General features: G+C 40.2%; 1 protein-coding gene and 7 non-coding genes across 8 annotated transcripts; 5 read left to right on the top strand and 3 right to left on the bottom strand.

Annotated features, from left to right (window-relative positions):
• Positions 1–4,535: 4,535 nt before the first annotated feature.
• LOC130661168 (U2 spliceosomal RNA) lies at positions 4,536–4,727 on the top strand. Its single transcript, XR_008988363.1, has one exon. It is a non-coding gene; the product is annotated as a U2 spliceosomal RNA (small nuclear RNA).
• A 185-nt stretch (positions 4,728–4,912) lies between these two features.
• On the top strand, positions 4,913–5,077 carry LOC130660124 (U1 spliceosomal RNA). The gene has a single exon (XR_008987325.1). It is a non-coding gene; the product is annotated as a U1 spliceosomal RNA (small nuclear RNA).
• A 350-nt stretch (positions 5,078–5,427) lies between these two features.
• On the bottom strand, positions 5,428–5,546 carry LOC130658162 (5S ribosomal RNA). The gene has a single exon (XR_008985379.1). It is a non-coding gene; the product is annotated as a 5S ribosomal RNA (ribosomal RNA).
• A 4,865-nt stretch (positions 5,547–10,411) lies between these two features.
• Positions 10,412–10,603, top strand: LOC130661169 (U2 spliceosomal RNA). Its single transcript, XR_008988364.1, has one exon. It is a non-coding gene; the product is annotated as a U2 spliceosomal RNA (small nuclear RNA).
• Positions 10,604–10,788: 185 nt separating this feature from the next.
• On the top strand, positions 10,789–10,953 carry LOC130660125 (U1 spliceosomal RNA). Its single transcript, XR_008987326.1, has one exon. It is a non-coding gene; the product is annotated as a U1 spliceosomal RNA (small nuclear RNA).
• A 350-nt stretch (positions 10,954–11,303) lies between these two features.
• LOC130658163 (5S ribosomal RNA) lies at positions 11,304–11,422 on the bottom strand. Its single transcript, XR_008985380.1, has one exon. It is a non-coding gene; the product is annotated as a 5S ribosomal RNA (ribosomal RNA).
• A 5,281-nt stretch (positions 11,423–16,703) lies between these two features.
• Positions 16,704–17,262, bottom strand: LOC130656216 (histone H1-delta-like; the record flags this gene model as incomplete). Its single annotated transcript, XM_057459045.1, has 1 exon — positions 16,704–17,262. A coding segment is annotated over exon 1 (498 nt), but the record flags the coding sequence as incomplete, so codon positions are not given.
• Positions 17,263–18,175: 913 nt separating this feature from the next.
• On the top strand, positions 18,176–18,367 carry LOC130661170 (U2 spliceosomal RNA). The gene has a single exon (XR_008988365.1). It is a non-coding gene; the product is annotated as a U2 spliceosomal RNA (small nuclear RNA).
• The last annotated feature ends 111 nt before the right edge of the window (positions 18,368–18,478 follow it).

Consider the following 18,478-nt stretch of genomic DNA (forward strand, 5'->3'; position numbering starts at 1 on the left):
AAATGTCTTGGAATAATCCTAGCTTTTTTGTTGTCTCTTGCTGCGTTACCAGCCAACTCCAATATCTCAGCAGATAAATATTCCAAGACGGCTGCTAAGTAAACTGGTGCTCCAGATCCAATTCGGTTAGCATAGTGCCCTCTACGAAGGAATCTATGCACTCTACCGACTGGAAATTGAAGTCCAGCTCTTGAGGATCTTGTCTTGGCTTTAGCCTTAGCTTTTCCACCTTTTCCACGTCCAGACATAACTGCGATTTGATTTGTAAGTTAATACAAAAACGTACGAATATTTAACGTAAGTGTTAACGAAATAAACTTTACTCGTTTTTTCATCATAAAAATAGGATCGAAATCATGTTTTTTTAACCAATCATAATTAAGTATTAAACAAAAGATTTTTTTTTTAACCAATTAAATTGCGTATCGGCGTTTTCGGATCGAATTCGATCCGATTTTTTTACTTATAAACAAAAAGTTTTGACTTGCAGTTTAATGCTTATTTACAAGTTAAGTAGCAAAAATTTTTAACCATGTCTGACGCAGCAGCTAAAGGAGGAAAACAGGCACCTAAAGTAGCCAAGAAAGGTGAAAAAAGAGCCGGCAAAAAAGGAGGAAAGATTGGTGGAACTGGTGAAAAGAAACGCAAGAGAAAGAGAAAGGAAAGTTATGCTATTTACATCTACAATGTTTTGAAACAAGTTCACCCAGATGTCGGAGTTTCAAGCAAAGCTATGAGCATCATGAACTCATTTGTCAACGACATCTTTGAGCGCATTGCTTCCGAAGCTTCGCGTTTGGCTCTTCAAAACAAAAAGTCGACCATCTCTTCTCGTGAAATTCAAACCGCAGTACGTCTTCTCTTGCCTGGAGAACTTGCAAAACACGCAGTCAGTGAAGGAACAAAAGCCGTCACAAAATACACAAGCAGCAAGTAAACCAACGTCTACCAAACACAAACGGTCTTTTTTAAGACCACACATCTTTAAAAAAACATTTACTTGGCGTCACTACAAGTTAACCGAAGTTAATAAAACTTCTAAATAATGTGCTTAAGAACACTAGCCTACATTTAAAATACTTCCCCATGTGTGTGTGTGGATTAGCTTCACTTTTCATACGTATTATTAGCTGTACTTGCAGAAAAGACAAGTACATTGATCCATGTTATTGCTTACATTTAACTTAACCCAGCTTTTCACGGAAACACTCCCAGGCAAATTAACCCTACAAAGTATTTCTAAATTTTTTTTGTGTCATATATGACATAGTATCGTATAGCAATAAATGTAACTGTGACAAGACTTTACACATTGTGTAATTTGGAAGCGTGCACAAAGTAATGTTTTAAAAGATTTGTGGCTATAAAAATAGCCGTTTTTGTTGAGCAATGACAACGCTTAACCTCCGAATCCGTAAAGAGTTCTTCCTTGACGTTTTAAGGCATAAACAACATCCATAGCGGTAACGGTCTTGCGTTTAGCGTGCTCTGTGTAGGTTACAGCATCACGAATAACATTCTCTAAGAAAACCTTCAGTACACCTCTGGTTTCCTCATAGATAAGGCCAGAGATACGTTTGACACCACCTCGTCGAGCAAGACGTCGAATAGCAGGTTTTGTGATTCCCTGAATGTTATCACGAAGAATTTTTCGGTGACGTTTAGCACCTCCTTTTCCCAATCCTTTACCTCCTTTTCCGCGTCCAGACATATTGATATAGTTGCGTACAGAACGAGTACAAAAACAACGTTTGAGTTAACAGAATTCAGACAGCTTTAAAAAGAGGCCATAAAATTACCTACTGCTCGTGGAAACACCCTAATTAACCAATAGAGTTGCGTCATTACAAAATGTTCCGAACATTTTGTACATTTTTTTAAGTAAAACTGTAGTTTTTTTAAAAATTCGTGGTCTTAATGTTTCAGTAAGGCAATAAATTTGGCATCGTTGGAATTCGCCAAACCTTCTGCTACTTACTAAAAAAAAAAAAAGTCAAAAGCTTTTGTGTATCAGAAGATACAGCCGTTTTCCCGTAGCCAAAAAACACAGATTTTATAAAAATGTTAAAGTAATGAGCGTAATGTCATTATGCAGCCAATCAGAAATTACTTTCTTAGCACCAATCAAATGGTTTGTTTTGAACCTTAGCTGTCAATCAATATGAGAAATAAAACTTTGGCGCGATAGTGCATTTTAGACCGTCTTGTGTATCCGTACTACATCGACTTCTTAAAATATGGCTCGTACAAAGCAAACTGCACGTAAATCTACTGGAGGAAAGGCTCCACGAAAACAACTCGCCACTAAAGCTGCGAGGAAAAGCGCACCAGCTACTGGAGGAGTGAAAAAACCACATCGTTACAGACCTGGTACAGTTGCTCTCAGAGAAATCAGAAGATACCAGAAGTCAACCGAGCTCTTGATCCGCAAGTTGCCTTTCCAGCGTCTTGTGCGAGAAATTGCTCAGGACTTCAAAACAGATCTGCGATTCCAGAGCACAGCCGTTATGGCTCTGCAAGAGGCTTCTGAAGCGTACCTTGTTGGCTTGTTCGAGGATACTAACTTGTGTGCCATTCACGCAAAACGAGTTACAATCATGCCTAAAGACATCCAGTTGGCAAGAAGAATTCGTGGGGAACGTGCCTAAGCATCTTACCAAACAAAAAACGGCTATTTTTATAGCCACACATCCATAAAAAATATTACGGCTAGCTTTTTATATCAAACTTTGTTCTGCTTTCTGTTTAAATTTTATGCTACATAAAAATTTTATGCTACATAAAGTTTGACAATGTTAAAAATATGAAGGGCAAGAAAAGTAAAAGCAAGAAAATAAGAAATTTAAAAACGAAAATACTTAAACTTAGGGAATCTAATCTTAAAATTACTCTTTTTTAACTGTTTAAGTGACTTAAACAAGTTTAACTTTGTACCAAGATAATGTTTTTTTGTAAATGTGTGGCTATAAAAATAGCCGTTTGTTAATGTAATAGCCAGATACACACAAATTATTTTTTTGCGGTCTTCTTTGCTGCCTTTTTGGGAGTCTTTTTGACCTTCTTTGCTGCAGGTTTTTTAGCAACAGGCTTCTTTGTGGGTTTCTTAGCTGCTGGTTTCTTAGCCGAGGCTTTCTTTGTGGCAGGCTTCTTTGCTGCTTTCTTTGGCGTGCTCTTCTTTGCTGGCTTCTTTTTTGGTGTACTTTTCTTTGCAGTAGGCTTCTTTGCCGTTGGCTTTTTTGCTGCGGCCTTTTTCTTAGGTTTTTCTTTTTTTACCTGACCTAGCTTGAATGATCCAGAAGCACCAGTGCCTTTAGTTTGAATCAAATCGCCTGATGTTACTCCTCGTTTAAGAGCCATTTTCAGATGATGATCTGAGTTTTCAGCAACTTTGTAATTTGCATGAATATATTTTGTAATAGCTTGGCGAGATGAACCACCGCGTTCCTTTAGGGTAGCGATAGCAGCCTTGATCATGTCCACATATTTAGGGTGATCAGCTGTCTTCTTTGCAGCAGGTTTCTTCTTGGGTGCGATTTTCTTTGGAGAAGCTGCTTCACTCATTTTTAATGTTTTCTTACAACAATCCAACGATAAACGATGCTTGTTATCACAGTAGAAGTATACTAAACATTACCGTGTAAATGAGATATAATTTAAGACGGTGCGAAGTATGCGGACGTAAAAGTACCACTCCCGGGAATTGATTTGGCGCGAAAACAGAAATGTGTGTTTCTGTACATCGTATAATGTCCGTTTTGGGAGCCGCGACTATGCGAAAGCATGTTAATTTTTATTTGTAGCACGACGCAATAGTCTGAAAGAGAAGCTGCTGGAGTTTGAGGTCTTCAGCATTACATCTACTCTGTTAATTTGGGCTTCTTCCGCGCCCGTGTTAGGATTTTCATAAAGCGTTCTTTGGTTTGCGTTGCGTATGTCGGCCTACATCATCGACACGGCCTGTTTCCGGCTATTAGGAGCAATTCATATATTGGGCACTGCGTTTCGACTTTTTTATTAGACCACAGTAAAAAAATTCACTCACAGAAGTCCCTTTCTTTCATGGCTACAAACACGAAGAATTCTGTCGTAAGTAAAACGAATGCGCAAGCCAAAATAACGATGGGGCGAAGTCATAAGCATCGCCCTGTGGCCCAATGGATAAGGCATCTGACTACGAATCAGGGGATTCCAGGTTCGACTCCTGGCAGGGTCGCACTGTCGCATTTCGGCTGCATGGTCTACTGTGTAACGCGCGCGCACGTTCTGGCGTAATGCGTTGATAAACGGAATGTACGCAGTCATATTGGAAAGTAATATCACGCACTTAGTATCGTCGCCTTTGTTAGCATTCATGTAAGTTACCATCCACTCGCTACAGTCGCTCTCCATCCTACGGCTAAATCAACAGCCGTGATTTTTACTATGTCGCCGTCCATCCGTACGCGGTGACAGTTGTAAGCTTTACAGTAACGTGACATGCTCCACAAGCAGTTACGGTGTGTGGACGATGCCTATCATGGCAACGCTTGTTCTTTATCGCTTCTCGGCCTAATGGCTAAGATCAAGTGTAGTATCTGTTCTTATCAGTTTAATATCTGGTAGGCCATTCTCTGAATGGTCAGTATATTAATCTGATTTTTGGCCTTGGGTCATGGAGGTGGATTCATTCACGCCGTGACCACGGGTTGCCTTGGTGTTGCACTATTACCGATGGCGGCCCACATAAGCAATAAAAGAATAATAGCAGTCCTCTTTCCGACGGCACTCTGCATAGTCTACGGCGGGAACAAAACGCGTACACTGGGGGAGAATACAGCCTATGCCCCGCGACACGGCAGTTTATAACACACTCAAGCCACAAGCATTAACAAACTTTGAAGGGTACCCTCATGCTACGGTGCAGTTCCAACTCATACTTACCTGACGGGGAAGTAAAGACTGATCAATGAGGGTTTTCTTCCAGAGTGAGGCTCTTGCATTGCACTACGCTTGGGCTGACCTCTGCGATTACTGCAAACGTCAGTAACTCGACCGTACAATTTCTGGTAGTGGGGGCCTGCGTCCGCGCTCGCCCCCTCCTTAAGTCAAAATGAATGAGCTTAGAAAAGTTGCGCGGCCAAATGTCGGTGGTGACTTAAACGCTAAGGTAAAACCTCGCTTGGCTGTTACGAAACGTGATTGCGATATAAGTCCTCGGAAGGCGGCGGAATTTTATTTTATTTGCCATTCCGTCAGGGTTATTGGATGATCGGCAATAGATCGAGTTTGTATGCATTTGAAAGCTCTTTTTTCTCGTACTATCACCTGAAAATGTCGTAGGAAAATGTCATAGGAAACACTTTCAACAACCGCCACGTTCCTTAATTGTTATAACAAGAAATATATCACAGCACCATTGAAATGAAAAGGCAACAAATGAAAATGAAAAGCCTACGACACCGGGAGTTCCCAGGCGGTCCCCCATCCAAGTACTATCCCGGCCCGACGATGCTTAACTTCCGTGATCAGACGAGAACGGGTGTGTTCATCGTGGTATGGCCGTAGACATTAGTAGGGGCAAATACGTGCAATTTATTTTGACGTTGTGATCAAATTTTTTTATTTAATTTCTTTGAGTTACTTAGGACAAGGCGTATGCATGGATTATCTATTAGACTTTAAGGTTATAGTTTTGTGAAAAAAACAATGTTTTTTTAAAGATGTGTGGCTATAAAAATAGCCGTTGTTTTCTGAGTGTAGCGGTTTACTTCTTCTGTCCTTTGTCGTTCTTCTTTGGGAGTAAGACAGCTTGAATGTTTGGCAAAACACCACCAGCTGCAATGGTTACACCGCTCAAAAGTTTGTTTAATTCTTCATCATTACGAACAGCCAATTGTAAATGTCTTGGAATAATCCTAGCTTTTTTGTTGTCTCTTGCTGCGTTACCAGCCAACTCCAATATCTCAGCAGATAAATATTCCAAGACGGCTGCTAAGTAAACTGGTGCTCCAGATCCAATTCGGTTAGCATAGTGCCCTCTACGAAGGAATCTATGCACTCTACCGACTGGAAATTGAAGTCCAGCTCTTGAGGATCTTGTCTTGGCTTTAGCCTTAGCTTTTCCACCTTTTCCACGTCCAGACATAACTGCGATTTGATTTGTAAGTTAATACAAAAACGTACGAATATTTAACGTAAGTGTTAACGAAATAAACTTTACTCGTTTTTTCATCATAAAAATAGGATCGAAATCATGTTTTTTTAACCAATCATAATTAAGTATTAAACAAAAGATTTTTTTTTTAACCAATTAAATTGCGTATCGGCGTTTTCGGATCGAATTCGATCCGATTTTTTTACTTATAAACAAAAAGTTTTGACTTGCAGTTTAATGCTTATTTACAAGTTAAGTAGCAAAAATTTTTAACCATGTCTGACGCAGCAGCTAAAGGAGGAAAACAGGCACCTAAAGTAGCCAAGAAAGGTGAAAAAAGAGCCGGCAAAAAAGGAGGAAAGATTGGTGGAACTGGTGAAAAGAAACGCAAGAGAAAGAGAAAGGAAAGTTATGCTATTTACATCTACAATGTTTTGAAACAAGTTCACCCAGATGTCGGAGTTTCAAGCAAAGCTATGAGCATCATGAACTCATTTGTCAACGACATCTTTGAGCGCATTGCTTCCGAAGCTTCGCGTTTGGCTCTTCAAAACAAAAAGTCGACCATCTCTTCTCGTGAAATTCAAACCGCAGTACGTCTTCTCTTGCCTGGAGAACTTGCAAAACACGCAGTCAGTGAAGGAACAAAAGCCGTCACAAAATACACAAGCAGCAAGTAAACCAACGTCTACCAAACACAAACGGTCTTTTTTAAGACCACACATCTTTAAAAAAACATTTACTTGGCGTCACTACAAGTTAACCGAAGTTAATAAAACTTCTAAATAATGTGCTTAAGAACACTAGCCTACATTTAAAATACTTCCCCATGTGTGTGTGTGGATTAGCTTCACTTTTCATACGTATTATTAGCTGTACTTGCAGAAAAGACAAGTACATTGATCCATGTTATTGCTTACATTTAACTTAACCCAGCTTTTCACGGAAACACTCCCAGGCAAATTAACCCTACAAAGTATTTCTAAATTTTTTTTGTGTCATATATGACATAGTATCGTATAGCAATAAATGTAACTGTGACAAGACTTTACACATTGTGTAATTTGGAAGCGTGCACAAAGTAATGTTTTAAAAGATTTGTGGCTATAAAAATAGCCGTTTTTGTTGAGCAATGACAACGCTTAACCTCCGAATCCGTAAAGAGTTCTTCCTTGACGTTTTAAGGCATAAACAACATCCATAGCGGTAACGGTCTTGCGTTTAGCGTGCTCTGTGTAGGTTACAGCATCACGAATAACATTCTCTAAGAAAACCTTCAGTACACCTCTGGTTTCCTCATAGATAAGGCCAGAGATACGTTTGACACCACCTCGTCGAGCAAGACGTCGAATAGCAGGTTTTGTGATTCCCTGAATGTTATCACGAAGAATTTTTCGGTGACGTTTAGCACCTCCTTTTCCCAATCCTTTACCTCCTTTTCCGCGTCCAGACATATTGATATAGTTGCGTACAGAACGAGTACAAAAACAACGTTTGAGTTAACAGAATTCAGACAGCTTTAAAAAGAGGCCATAAAATTACCTACTGCTCGTGGAAACACCCTAATTAACCAATAGAGTTGCGTCATTACAAAATGTTCCGAACATTTTGTACATTTTTTTAAGTAAAACTGTAGTTTTTTTAAAAATTCGTGGTCTTAATGTTTCAGTAAGGCAATAAATTTGGCATCGTTGGAATTCGCCAAACCTTCTGCTACTTACTAAAAAAAAAAAAAGTCAAAAGCTTTTGTGTATCAGAAGATACAGCCGTTTTCCCGTAGCCAAAAAACACAGATTTTATAAAAATGTTAAAGTAATGAGCGTAATGTCATTATGCAGCCAATCAGAAATTACTTTCTTAGCACCAATCAAATGGTTTGTTTTGAACCTTAGCTGTCAATCAATATGAGAAATAAAACTTTGGCGCGATAGTGCATTTTAGACCGTCTTGTGTATCCGTACTACATCGACTTCTTAAAATATGGCTCGTACAAAGCAAACTGCACGTAAATCTACTGGAGGAAAGGCTCCACGAAAACAACTCGCCACTAAAGCTGCGAGGAAAAGCGCACCAGCTACTGGAGGAGTGAAAAAACCACATCGTTACAGACCTGGTACAGTTGCTCTCAGAGAAATCAGAAGATACCAGAAGTCAACCGAGCTCTTGATCCGCAAGTTGCCTTTCCAGCGTCTTGTGCGAGAAATTGCTCAGGACTTCAAAACAGATCTGCGATTCCAGAGCACAGCCGTTATGGCTCTGCAAGAGGCTTCTGAAGCGTACCTTGTTGGCTTGTTCGAGGATACTAACTTGTGTGCCATTCACGCAAAACGAGTTACAATCATGCCTAAAGACATCCAGTTGGCAAGAAGAATTCGTGGGGAACGTGCCTAAGCATCTTACCAAACAAAAAACGGCTATTTTTATAGCCACACATCCATAAAAAATATTACGGCTAGCTTTTTATATCAAACTTTGTTCTGCTTTCTGTTTAAATTTTATGCTACATAAAAATTTTATGCTACATAAAGTTTGACAATGTTAAAAATATGAAGGGCAAGAAAAGTAAAAGCAAGAAAATAAGAAATTTAAAAACGAAAATACTTAAACTTAGGGAATCTAATCTTAAAATTACTCTTTTTTAACTGTTTAAGTGACTTAAACAAGTTTAACTTTGTACCAAGATAATGTTTTTTTGTAAATGTGTGGCTATAAAAATAGCCGTTTGTTAATGTAATAGCCAGATACACACAAATTATTTTTTTGCGGTCTTCTTTGCTGCCTTTTTGGGAGTCTTTTTGACCTTCTTTGCTGCAGGTTTTTTAGCAACAGGCTTCTTTGTGGGTTTCTTAGCTGCTGGTTTCTTAGCCGAGGCTTTCTTTGTGGCAGGCTTCTTTGCTGCTTTCTTTGGCGTGCTCTTCTTTGCTGGCTTCTTTTTTGGTGTACTTTTCTTTGCAGTAGGCTTCTTTGCCGTTGGCTTTTTTGCTGCGGCCTTTTTCTTAGGTTTTTCTTTTTTTACCTGACCTAGCTTGAATGATCCAGAAGCACCAGTGCCTTTAGTTTGAATCAAATCGCCTGATGTTACTCCTCGTTTAAGAGCCATTTTCAGATGATGATCTGAGTTTTCAGCAACTTTGTAATTTGCATGAATATATTTTGTAATAGCTTGGCGAGATGAACCACCGCGTTCCTTTAGGGTAGCGATAGCAGCCTTGATCATGTCCACATATTTAGGGTGATCAGCTGTCTTCTTTGCAGCAGGTTTCTTCTTGGGTGCGATTTTCTTTGGAGAAGCTGCTTCACTCATTTTTAATGTTTTCTTACAACAATCCAACGATAAACGATGCTTGTTATCACAGTAGAAGTATACTAAACATTACCGTGTAAATGAGATATAATTTAAGACGGTGCGAAGTATGCGGACGTAAAAGTACCACTCCCGGGAATTGATTTGGCGCGAAAACAGAAATGTGTGTTTCTGTACATCGTATAATGTCCGTTTTGGGAGCCGCGACTATGCGAAAGCATGTTAATTTTTATTTGTAGCACGACGCAATAGTCTGAAAGAGAAGCTGCTGGAGTTTGAGGTCTTCAGCATTACATCTACTCTGTTAATTTGGGCTTCTTCCGCGCCCGTGTTAGGATTTTCATAAAGCGTTCTTTGGTTTGCGTTGCGTATGTCGGCCTACATCATCGACACGGCCTGTTTCCGGCTATTAGGAGCAATTCATATATTGGGCACTGCGTTTCGACTTTTTTATTAGACCACAGTAAAAAAATTCACTCACAGAAGTCCCTTTCTTTCATGGCTACAAACACGAAGAATTCTGTCGTAAGTAAAACGAATGCGCAAGCCAAAATAACGATGGGGCGAAGTCATAAGCATCGCCCTGTGGCCCAATGGATAAGGCATCTGACTACGAATCAGGGGATTCCAGGTTCGACTCCTGGCAGGGTCGCACTGTCGCATTTCGGCTGCATGGTCTACTGTGTAACGCGCGCGCACGTTCTGGCGTAATGCGTTGATAAACGGAATGTACGCAGTCATATTGGAAAGTAATATCACGCACTTAGTATCGTCGCCTTTGTTATCATTCATGTAAGTTACCATCCACTCGCTACAGTCGCTCTCCATCCTACGGCTAAATCAACAGCCGTGATTTTTACTATGTCGCCGTCCATCCGTACGCGGTGACAGTTGTAAGCTTTACAGTAACGTGACATGCTCCACAAGCAGTTACGGTGTGTGGACGATGCCTATCATGGCAACGCTTGTTCTTTATCGCTTCTCGGCCTAATGGCTAAGATCAAGTGTAGTATCTGTTCTTATCAGTTTAATATCTGGTAGGCCATTCTCTGAATGGTCAGTATATTAATCTGATTTTTGGCCTTGGGTCATGGAGGTGGATTCATTCACGCCGTGACCACGGGTTGCCTTGGTGTTGCACTATTACCGATGGCGGCCCACATAAGCAATAAAAGAATAATAGCAGTCCTCTTTCCGACGGCACTCTGCATAGTCTACGGCGGGAACAAAACGCGTACACTGGGGGAGAATACAGCCTATGCCCCGCGACACGGCAGTTTATAACACACTCAAGCCACAAGCATTAACAAACTTTGAAGGGTACCCTCATGCTACGGTGCAGTTCCAACTCATACTTACCTGACGGGGAAGTAAAGACTGATCAATGAGGGTTTTCTTCCAGAGTGAGGCTCTTGCATTGCACTACGCTTGGGCTGACCTCTGCGATTACTGCAAACGTCAGTAACTCGACCGTACAATTTCTGGTAGTGGGGGCCTGCGTCCGCGCTCGCCCCCTCCTTAAGTCAAAATGAATGAGCTTAGAAAAGTTGCGCGGCCAAATGTCGGTGGTGACTTAAACGCTAAGGTAAAACCTCGCTTGGCTGTTACGAAACGTGATTGCGATATAAGTCCTCGGAAGGCGGCGGAATTTTATTTTATTTGCCATTCCGTCAGGGTTATTGGATGATCGGCAATAGATCGAGTTTGTATGCATTTGAAAGCTCTTTTTTCTCGTACTATCACCCGAAAATGTCGTAGGAAAATGTCATAGGAAACACTTTCAACAACCGCCACGTTCCTTAATTGTTATAACAAGAAATATATCACAGCACCATTGAAATGAAAAGGCAACAAATGAAAATGAAAAGCCTACGACACCGGGAGTTCCCAGGCGGTCCCCCATCCAAGTACTATCCCGGCCCGACGATGCTTAACTTCCGTGATCAGACGAGAACGGGTGTGTTCATCGTGGTATGGCCGTAGACATTAGTAGGGGCAAATACGTGCAATTTATTTTGACGTTGTGATCAAATTTTTTTATTTAATTTCTTTGAGTTACTTAGGACAAGGCGTATGCATGGATTATCTATTAGACTTTAAGGTTATAGTTTTGTGAAAAAAACAATGTTTTTTTAAAGATGTGTGGCTATAAAAATAGCCGTTGTTTTCTGAGTGTAGCGGTTTACTTCTTCTGTCCTTTGTCGTTCTTCTTTGGGAGTAAGACAGCTTGAATGTTTGGCAAAACACCACCAGCTGCAATGGTTACACCGCTCAAAAGTTTGTTTAATTCTTCATCATTACGAACAGCCAATTGTAAATGTCTTGGAATAATCCTAGCTTTTTTGTTGTCTCTTGCTGCGTTACCAGCCAACTCCAATATCTCAGCAGATAAATATTCCAAGACGGCTGCTAAGTAAACTGGTGCTCCAGATCCAATTCGGTTAGCATAGTGCCCTCTACGAAGGAATCTATGCACTCTACCGACTGGAAATTGAAGTCCAGCTCTTGAGGATCTTGTCTTGGCTTTAGCCTTAGCTTTTCCACCTTTTCCACGTCCAGACATAACTGCGATTTGATTTGTAAGTTAATACAAAAACGTACGAATATTTAACGTAAGTGTTAACGAAATAAACTTTACTCGTTTTTTCATCATAAAAATAGGATCGAAATCATGTTTTTTTAACCAATCATAATTAAGTATTAAACAAAAGATTTTTTTTTTAACCAATTAAATTGCGTATCGGCGTTTTCGGATCGAATTCGATCCGATTTTTTTACTTATAAACAAAAAGTTTTGACTTGCAGTTTAATGCTTATTTACAAGTTAAGTAGCAAAAATTTTTAACCATGTCTGACGCAGCAGCTAAAGGAGGAAAACAGGCACCTAAAGTAGCCAAGAAAGGTGAAAAAAGAGCCGGCAAAAAAGGAGGAAAGATTGGTGGAACTGGTGAAAAGAAACGCAAGAGAAAGAGAAAGGAAAGTTATGCTATTTACATCTACAATGTTTTGAAACAAGTTCACCCAGATGTCGGAGTTTCAAGCAAAGCTATGAGCATCATGAACTCATTTGTCAACGACATCTTTGAGCGCATTGCTTCCGAAGCTTCGCGTTTGGCTCTTCAAAACAAAAAGTCGACCATCTCTTCTCGTGAAATTCAAACCGCAGTACGTCTTCTCTTGCCTGGAGAACTTGCAAAACACGCAGTCAGTGAAGGAACAAAAGCCGTCACAAAATACACAAGCAGCAAGTAAACCAACGTCTACCAAACACAAACGGTCTTTTTTAAGACCACACATCTTTAAAAAAACATTTACTTGGCGTCACTACAAGTTAACCGAAGTTAATAAAACTTCTAAATAATGTGCTTAAGAACACTAGCCTACATTTAAAATACTTCCCCATGTGTGTGTGTGGATTAGCTTCACTTTTCATACGTATTATTAGCTGTACTTGCAGAAAAGACAAGTACATTGATCCATGTTATTGCTTACATTTAACTTAACCCAGCTTTTCACGGAAACACTCCCAGGCAAATTAACCCTACAAAGTATTTCTAAATTTTTTTTGTGTCATATATGACATAGTATCGTATAGCAATAAATGTAACTGTGACAAGACTTTACACATTGTGTAATTTGGAAGCGTGCACAAAGTAATGTTTTAAAAGATTTGTGGCTATAAAAATAGCCGTTTTTGTTGAGCAATGACAACGCTTAACCTCCGAATCCGTAAAGAGTTCTTCCTTGACGTTTTAAGGCATAAACAACATCCATAGCGGTAACGGTCTTGCGTTTAGCGTGCTCTGTGTAGGTTACAGCATCACGAATAACATTCTCTAAGAAAACCTTCAGTACACCTCTGGTTTCCTCATAGATAAGGCCAGAGATACGTTTGACACCACCTCGTCGAGCAAGACGTCGAATAGCAGGTTTTGTGATTCCCTGAATGTTATCACGAAGAATTTTTCGGTGACGTTTAGCACCTCCTTTTCCCAATCCTTTACCTCCTTTTCCGCGTCCAGACATATTGATATAGTTGCGTACAGAACGAGTACAAAAACAACGTTTGAGTTAACAGAATTCAGACAGCTTTAAAAAGAGGCCATAAAATTACCTACTGCTCGTGGAAACACCCTAATTAACCAATAGAGTTGCGTCATTACAAAATGTTCCGAACATTTTGTACATTTTTTTAAGTAAAACTGTAGTTTTTTTAAAAATTCGTGGTCTTAATGTTTCAGTAAGGCAATAAATTTGGCATCGTTGGAATTCGCCAAACCTTCTGCTACTTACTAAAAAAAAAAAAAGTCAAAAGCTTTTGTGTATCAGAAGATACAGCCGTTTTCCCGTAGCCAAAAAACACAGATTTTATAAAAATGTTAAAGTAATGAGCGTAATGTCATTATGCAGCCAATCAGAAATTACTTTCTTAGCACCAATCAAATGGTTTGTTTTGAACCTTAGCTGTCAATCAATATGAGAAATAAAACTTTGGCGCGATAGTGCATTTTAGACCGTCTTGTGTATCCGTACTACATCGACTTCTTAAAATATGGCTCGTACAAAGCAAACTGCACGTAAATCTACTGGAGGAAAGGCTCCACGAAAACAACTCGCCACTAAAGCTGCGAGGAAAAGCGCACCAGCTACTGGAGGAGTGAAAAAACCACATCGTTACAGACCTGGTACAGTTGCTCTCAGAGAAATCAGAAGATACCAGAAGTCAACCGAGCTCTTGATCCGCAAGTTGCCTTTCCAGCGTCTTGTGCGAGAAATTGCTCAGGACTTCAAAACAGATCTGCGATTCCAGAGCACAGCCGTTATGGCTCTGCAAGAGGCTTCTGAAGCGTACCTTGTTGGCTTGTTCGAGGATACTAACTTGTGTGCCATTCACGCAAAACGAGTTACAATCATGCCTAAAGACATCCAGTTGGCAAGAAGAATTCGTGGGGAACGTGCCTAAGCATCTTACCAAACAAAAAACGGCTATTTTTATAGCCACACATCCATAAAAAATATTACGGCTAGCTTTTTATATCAAACTTTGTTCTGCTTTCTGTTTAAATTTTATGCTACATAAAAATTTTATGCTACATAAAGTTTGACAATGTTAAAAATATGAAGGGCAAGAAAAGTAAAAGCAAGAAAATAAGAAATTTAAAAACGAAAATACTTAAACTTAGGGAATCTAATCTTAAAATTACTCTTTTTTAACTGTTTAAGTGACTTAAACAAGTTTAACTTTGTACCAAGATAATGTTTTTTTGTAAATGTGTGGCTATAAAAATAGCCGTTTGTTAATGTAATAGCCAGATACACACAAATTATTTTTTTGCGGTCTTCTTTGCTGCCTTTTTGGGAGTCTTTTTGACCTTCTTTGCTGCAGGTTTTTTAGCAACAGGCTTCTTTGTGGGTTTCTTAGCTGCTGGTTTCTTAGCCGAGGCTTTCTTTGTGGCAGGCTTCTTTGCTGCTTTCTTTGGCGTGCTCTTCTTTGCTGGCTTCTTTTTTGGTGTACTTTTCTTTGCAGTAGGCTTCTTTGCCGTTGGCTTTTTTGCTGCGGCCTTTTTCTTAGGTTTTTCTTTTTTTACCTGACCTAGCTTGAATGATCCAGAAGCACCAGTGCCTTTAGTTTGAATCAAATCGCCTGATGTTACTCCTCGTTTAAGAGCCATTTTCAGATGATGATCTGAGTTTTCAGCAACTTTGTAATTTGCATGAATATATTTTGTAATAGCTTGGCGAGATGAACCACCGCGTTCCTTTAGGGTAGCGATAGCAGCCTTGATCATGTCCACATATTTAGGGTGATCAGCTGTCTTCTTTGCAGCAGGTTTCTTCTTGGGTGCGATTTTCTTTGGAGAAGCTGCTTCACTCATTTTTAATGTTTTCTTACAACAATCCAACGATAAACGATGCTTGTTATCACAGTAGAAGTATACTAAACATTACCGTGTAAATGAGATATAATTTAAGACGGTGCGAAGTATGCGGACGTAAAAGTACCACTCCCGGGAATTGATTTGGCGCGAAAACAGAAATGTGTGTTTCTGTACATCGTATAATGTCCGTTTTGGGAGCCGCGACTATGCGAAAGCATGTTAATTTTTATTTGTAGCACGACGCAATAGTCTGAAAGAGAAGCTGCTGGAGTTTGAGGTCTTCAGCATTACATCTACTCTGTTAATTTGGGCTTCTTCCGCGCCCGTGTTAGGATTTTCATAAAGCGTTCTTTGGTTTGCGTTGCGTATGTCGGCCTACATCATCGACACGGCCTGTTTCCGGCTATTAGGAGCAATTCATATATTGGGCACTGCGTTTCGACTTTTTTATTAGACCACAGTAAAAAAATTAGCTGTCAATCAATATGAGAAATAAAACTTTGGCGCGATAGTGCATTTTAGACCGTCTTGTGTATCCGTACTACATCGACTTCTTAAAATATGGCTCGTACAAAGCAAACTGCACGTAAATCTACTGGAGGAAAGGCTCCACGAAAACAACTCGCCACTAAAGCTGCGAGGAAAAGCGCACCAGCTACTGGAGGAGTGAAAAAACCACATCGTTACAGACCTGGTACAGTTGCTCTCAGAGAAATCAGAAGATACCAGAAGTCAACCGAGCTCTTGATCCGCAAGTTGCCTTTCCAGCGTCTTGTGCGAGAAATTGCTCAGGACTTCAAAACAGATCTGCGATTCCAGAGCACAGCCGTTATGGCTCTGCAAGAGGCTTCTGAAGCGTACCTTGTTGGCTTGTTCGAGGATACTAACTTGTGTGCCATTCACGCAAAACGAGTTACAATCATGCCTAAAGACATCCAGTTGGCAAGAAGAATTCGTGGGGAACGTGCCTAAGCATCTTACCAAACAAAAAACGGCTATTTTTATAGCCACACATCCATAAAAAATATTACGGCTAGCTTTTTATATCAAACTTTGTTCTGCTTTCTGTTTAAATTTTATGCTACATAAAAATTTTATGCTACATAAAGTTTGACAATGTTAAAAATATGAAGGGCAAGAAAAGTAAAAGCAAGAAAATAAGAAATTTAAAAACGAAAATACTTAAACTTAGGGAATCTAATCTTAAAATTACTCTTTTTTAACTGTTTAAGTGACTTAAACAAGTTTAACTTTGTACCAAGATAATGTTTTTTTGTAAATGTGTGGCTATAAAAATAGCCGTTTGTTAATGTAATAGCCAGATACACACAAATTATTTTTTTGCGGTCTTCTTTGCTGCCTTTTTGGGAGTCTTTTTGACCTTCTTTGCTGCAGGTTTTTTAGCAACAGGCTTCTTTGTGGGTTTCTTAGCTGCTGGTTTCTTAGCCGAGGCTTTCTTTGTGGCAGGCTTCTTTGCTGCTTTCTTTGGCGTGCTCTTCTTTGCTGGCTTCTTTTTTGGTGTACTTTTCTTTGCAGTAGGCTTCTTTGCCGTTGGCTTTTTTGCTGCGGCCTTTTTCTTAGGTTTTTCTTTTTTTACCTGACCTAGCTTGAATGATCCAGAAGCACCAGTGCCTTTAGTTTGAATCAAATCGCCTGATGTTACTCCTCGTTTAAGAGCCATTTTCAGATGATGATCTGAGTTTTCAACAACTTTGTAATTTGCATGAATATATTTTGTAATAGCTTGGCGAGATGAACCACCGCGTTCCTTTAGGGTAGCGATAGCAGCCTTGATCATGTCCACATATTTAGGGTGATCAGCTGTCTTCTTTGCAGCAGGTTTCTTCTTGGGTGCGATTTTCTTTGGAGAAGCTGCTTCACTCATTTTTAATGTTTTCTTACAACAATCCAACGATAAACGATGCTTGTTATCACAGTAGAAGTATACTAAACATTACCGTGTAAATGAGATATAATTTAAGACGGTGCGAAGTATGCGGACGTAAAAGTACCACTCCCGGGAATTGATTTGGCGCGAAAACAGAAATGTGTGTTTCTGTACATCGTATAATGTCCGTTTTGGGAGCCGCGACTATGCGAAAGCATGTTAATTTTTATTTGTAGCACGACGCAATAGTCTGAAAGAGAAGCTGCTGGAGTTTGAGGTCTTCAGCATTACATCTACTCTGTTAATTTGGGCTTCTTCCGCGCCCGTGTTAGGATTTTCATAAAGCGTTCTTTGGTTTGCGTTGCGTATGTCGGCCTACATCATCGACACGGCCTGTTTCCGGCTATTAGGAGCAATTCATATATTGGGCACTGCGTTTCGACTTTTTTATTAGACCACAGTAAAAAAATTCACTCACAGAAGTCCCTTTCTTTCATGGCTACAAACACGAAGAATTCTGTCGTAAGTAAAACGAATGCGCAAGCCAAAATAACGATGGGGCGAAGTCATAAGCATCGCCCTGTGGCCCAATGGATAAGGCATCTGACTACGAATCAGGGGATTCCAGGTTCGACTCCTGGCAGGGTCGCACTGTCGCATTTCGGCTGCATGGTCTACTGTGTAACGCGCGCGCACGTTCTGGCGTAATGCGTTGATAAACGGAATGTACGCAGTCATATTGGAAAGTAATATCACGCACTTAGTATCGTCGCCTTTGTTAGCATTCATGTAAGTTACCATCCACTCGCTACAGTCGCTCTCCATCCTACGGCTAAATCAACAGCCGTGATTTTTACTATGTCGCCGTCCATCCGTACGCGGTGACAGTTGTAAGCTTTACAGTAACGTGACATGCTCCACAAGCAGTTACGGTGTGTGGACGATGCCTATCATGGCAACGCTTGTTCTTTATCGCTTCTCGGCCTAATGGCTAAGATCAAGTGTAGTATCTGTTCTTATCAGTTTAATATCTGGTAGGCCATTCTCTGAATGGTCAGTATATTAATCTGATTTTTGGCCTTGGGTCATGGAGGTGGATTCATTCACGCCGTGACCACGGGTTGCCTTGGTGTTGCACTATTACCGATGGCGGCCCACATAAGCAATAAAAGAATAATAGCAGTCCTCTTTCCGACGGCACTCTGCATAGTCTACGGCGGGAACAAAACGCGTACACTGGGGGAGAATACAGCCTATGCCCCGCGACACGGCAG

Source organism: Hydractinia symbiolongicarpus, chromosome 9 (genome assembly GCF_029227915.1).
Source record: "Hydractinia symbiolongicarpus strain clone_291-10 chromosome 9, HSymV2.1, whole genome shotgun sequence".
Classification (NCBI taxonomy): domain Eukaryota; kingdom Metazoa; phylum Cnidaria; class Hydrozoa; order Anthoathecata; family Hydractiniidae; genus Hydractinia; species Hydractinia symbiolongicarpus.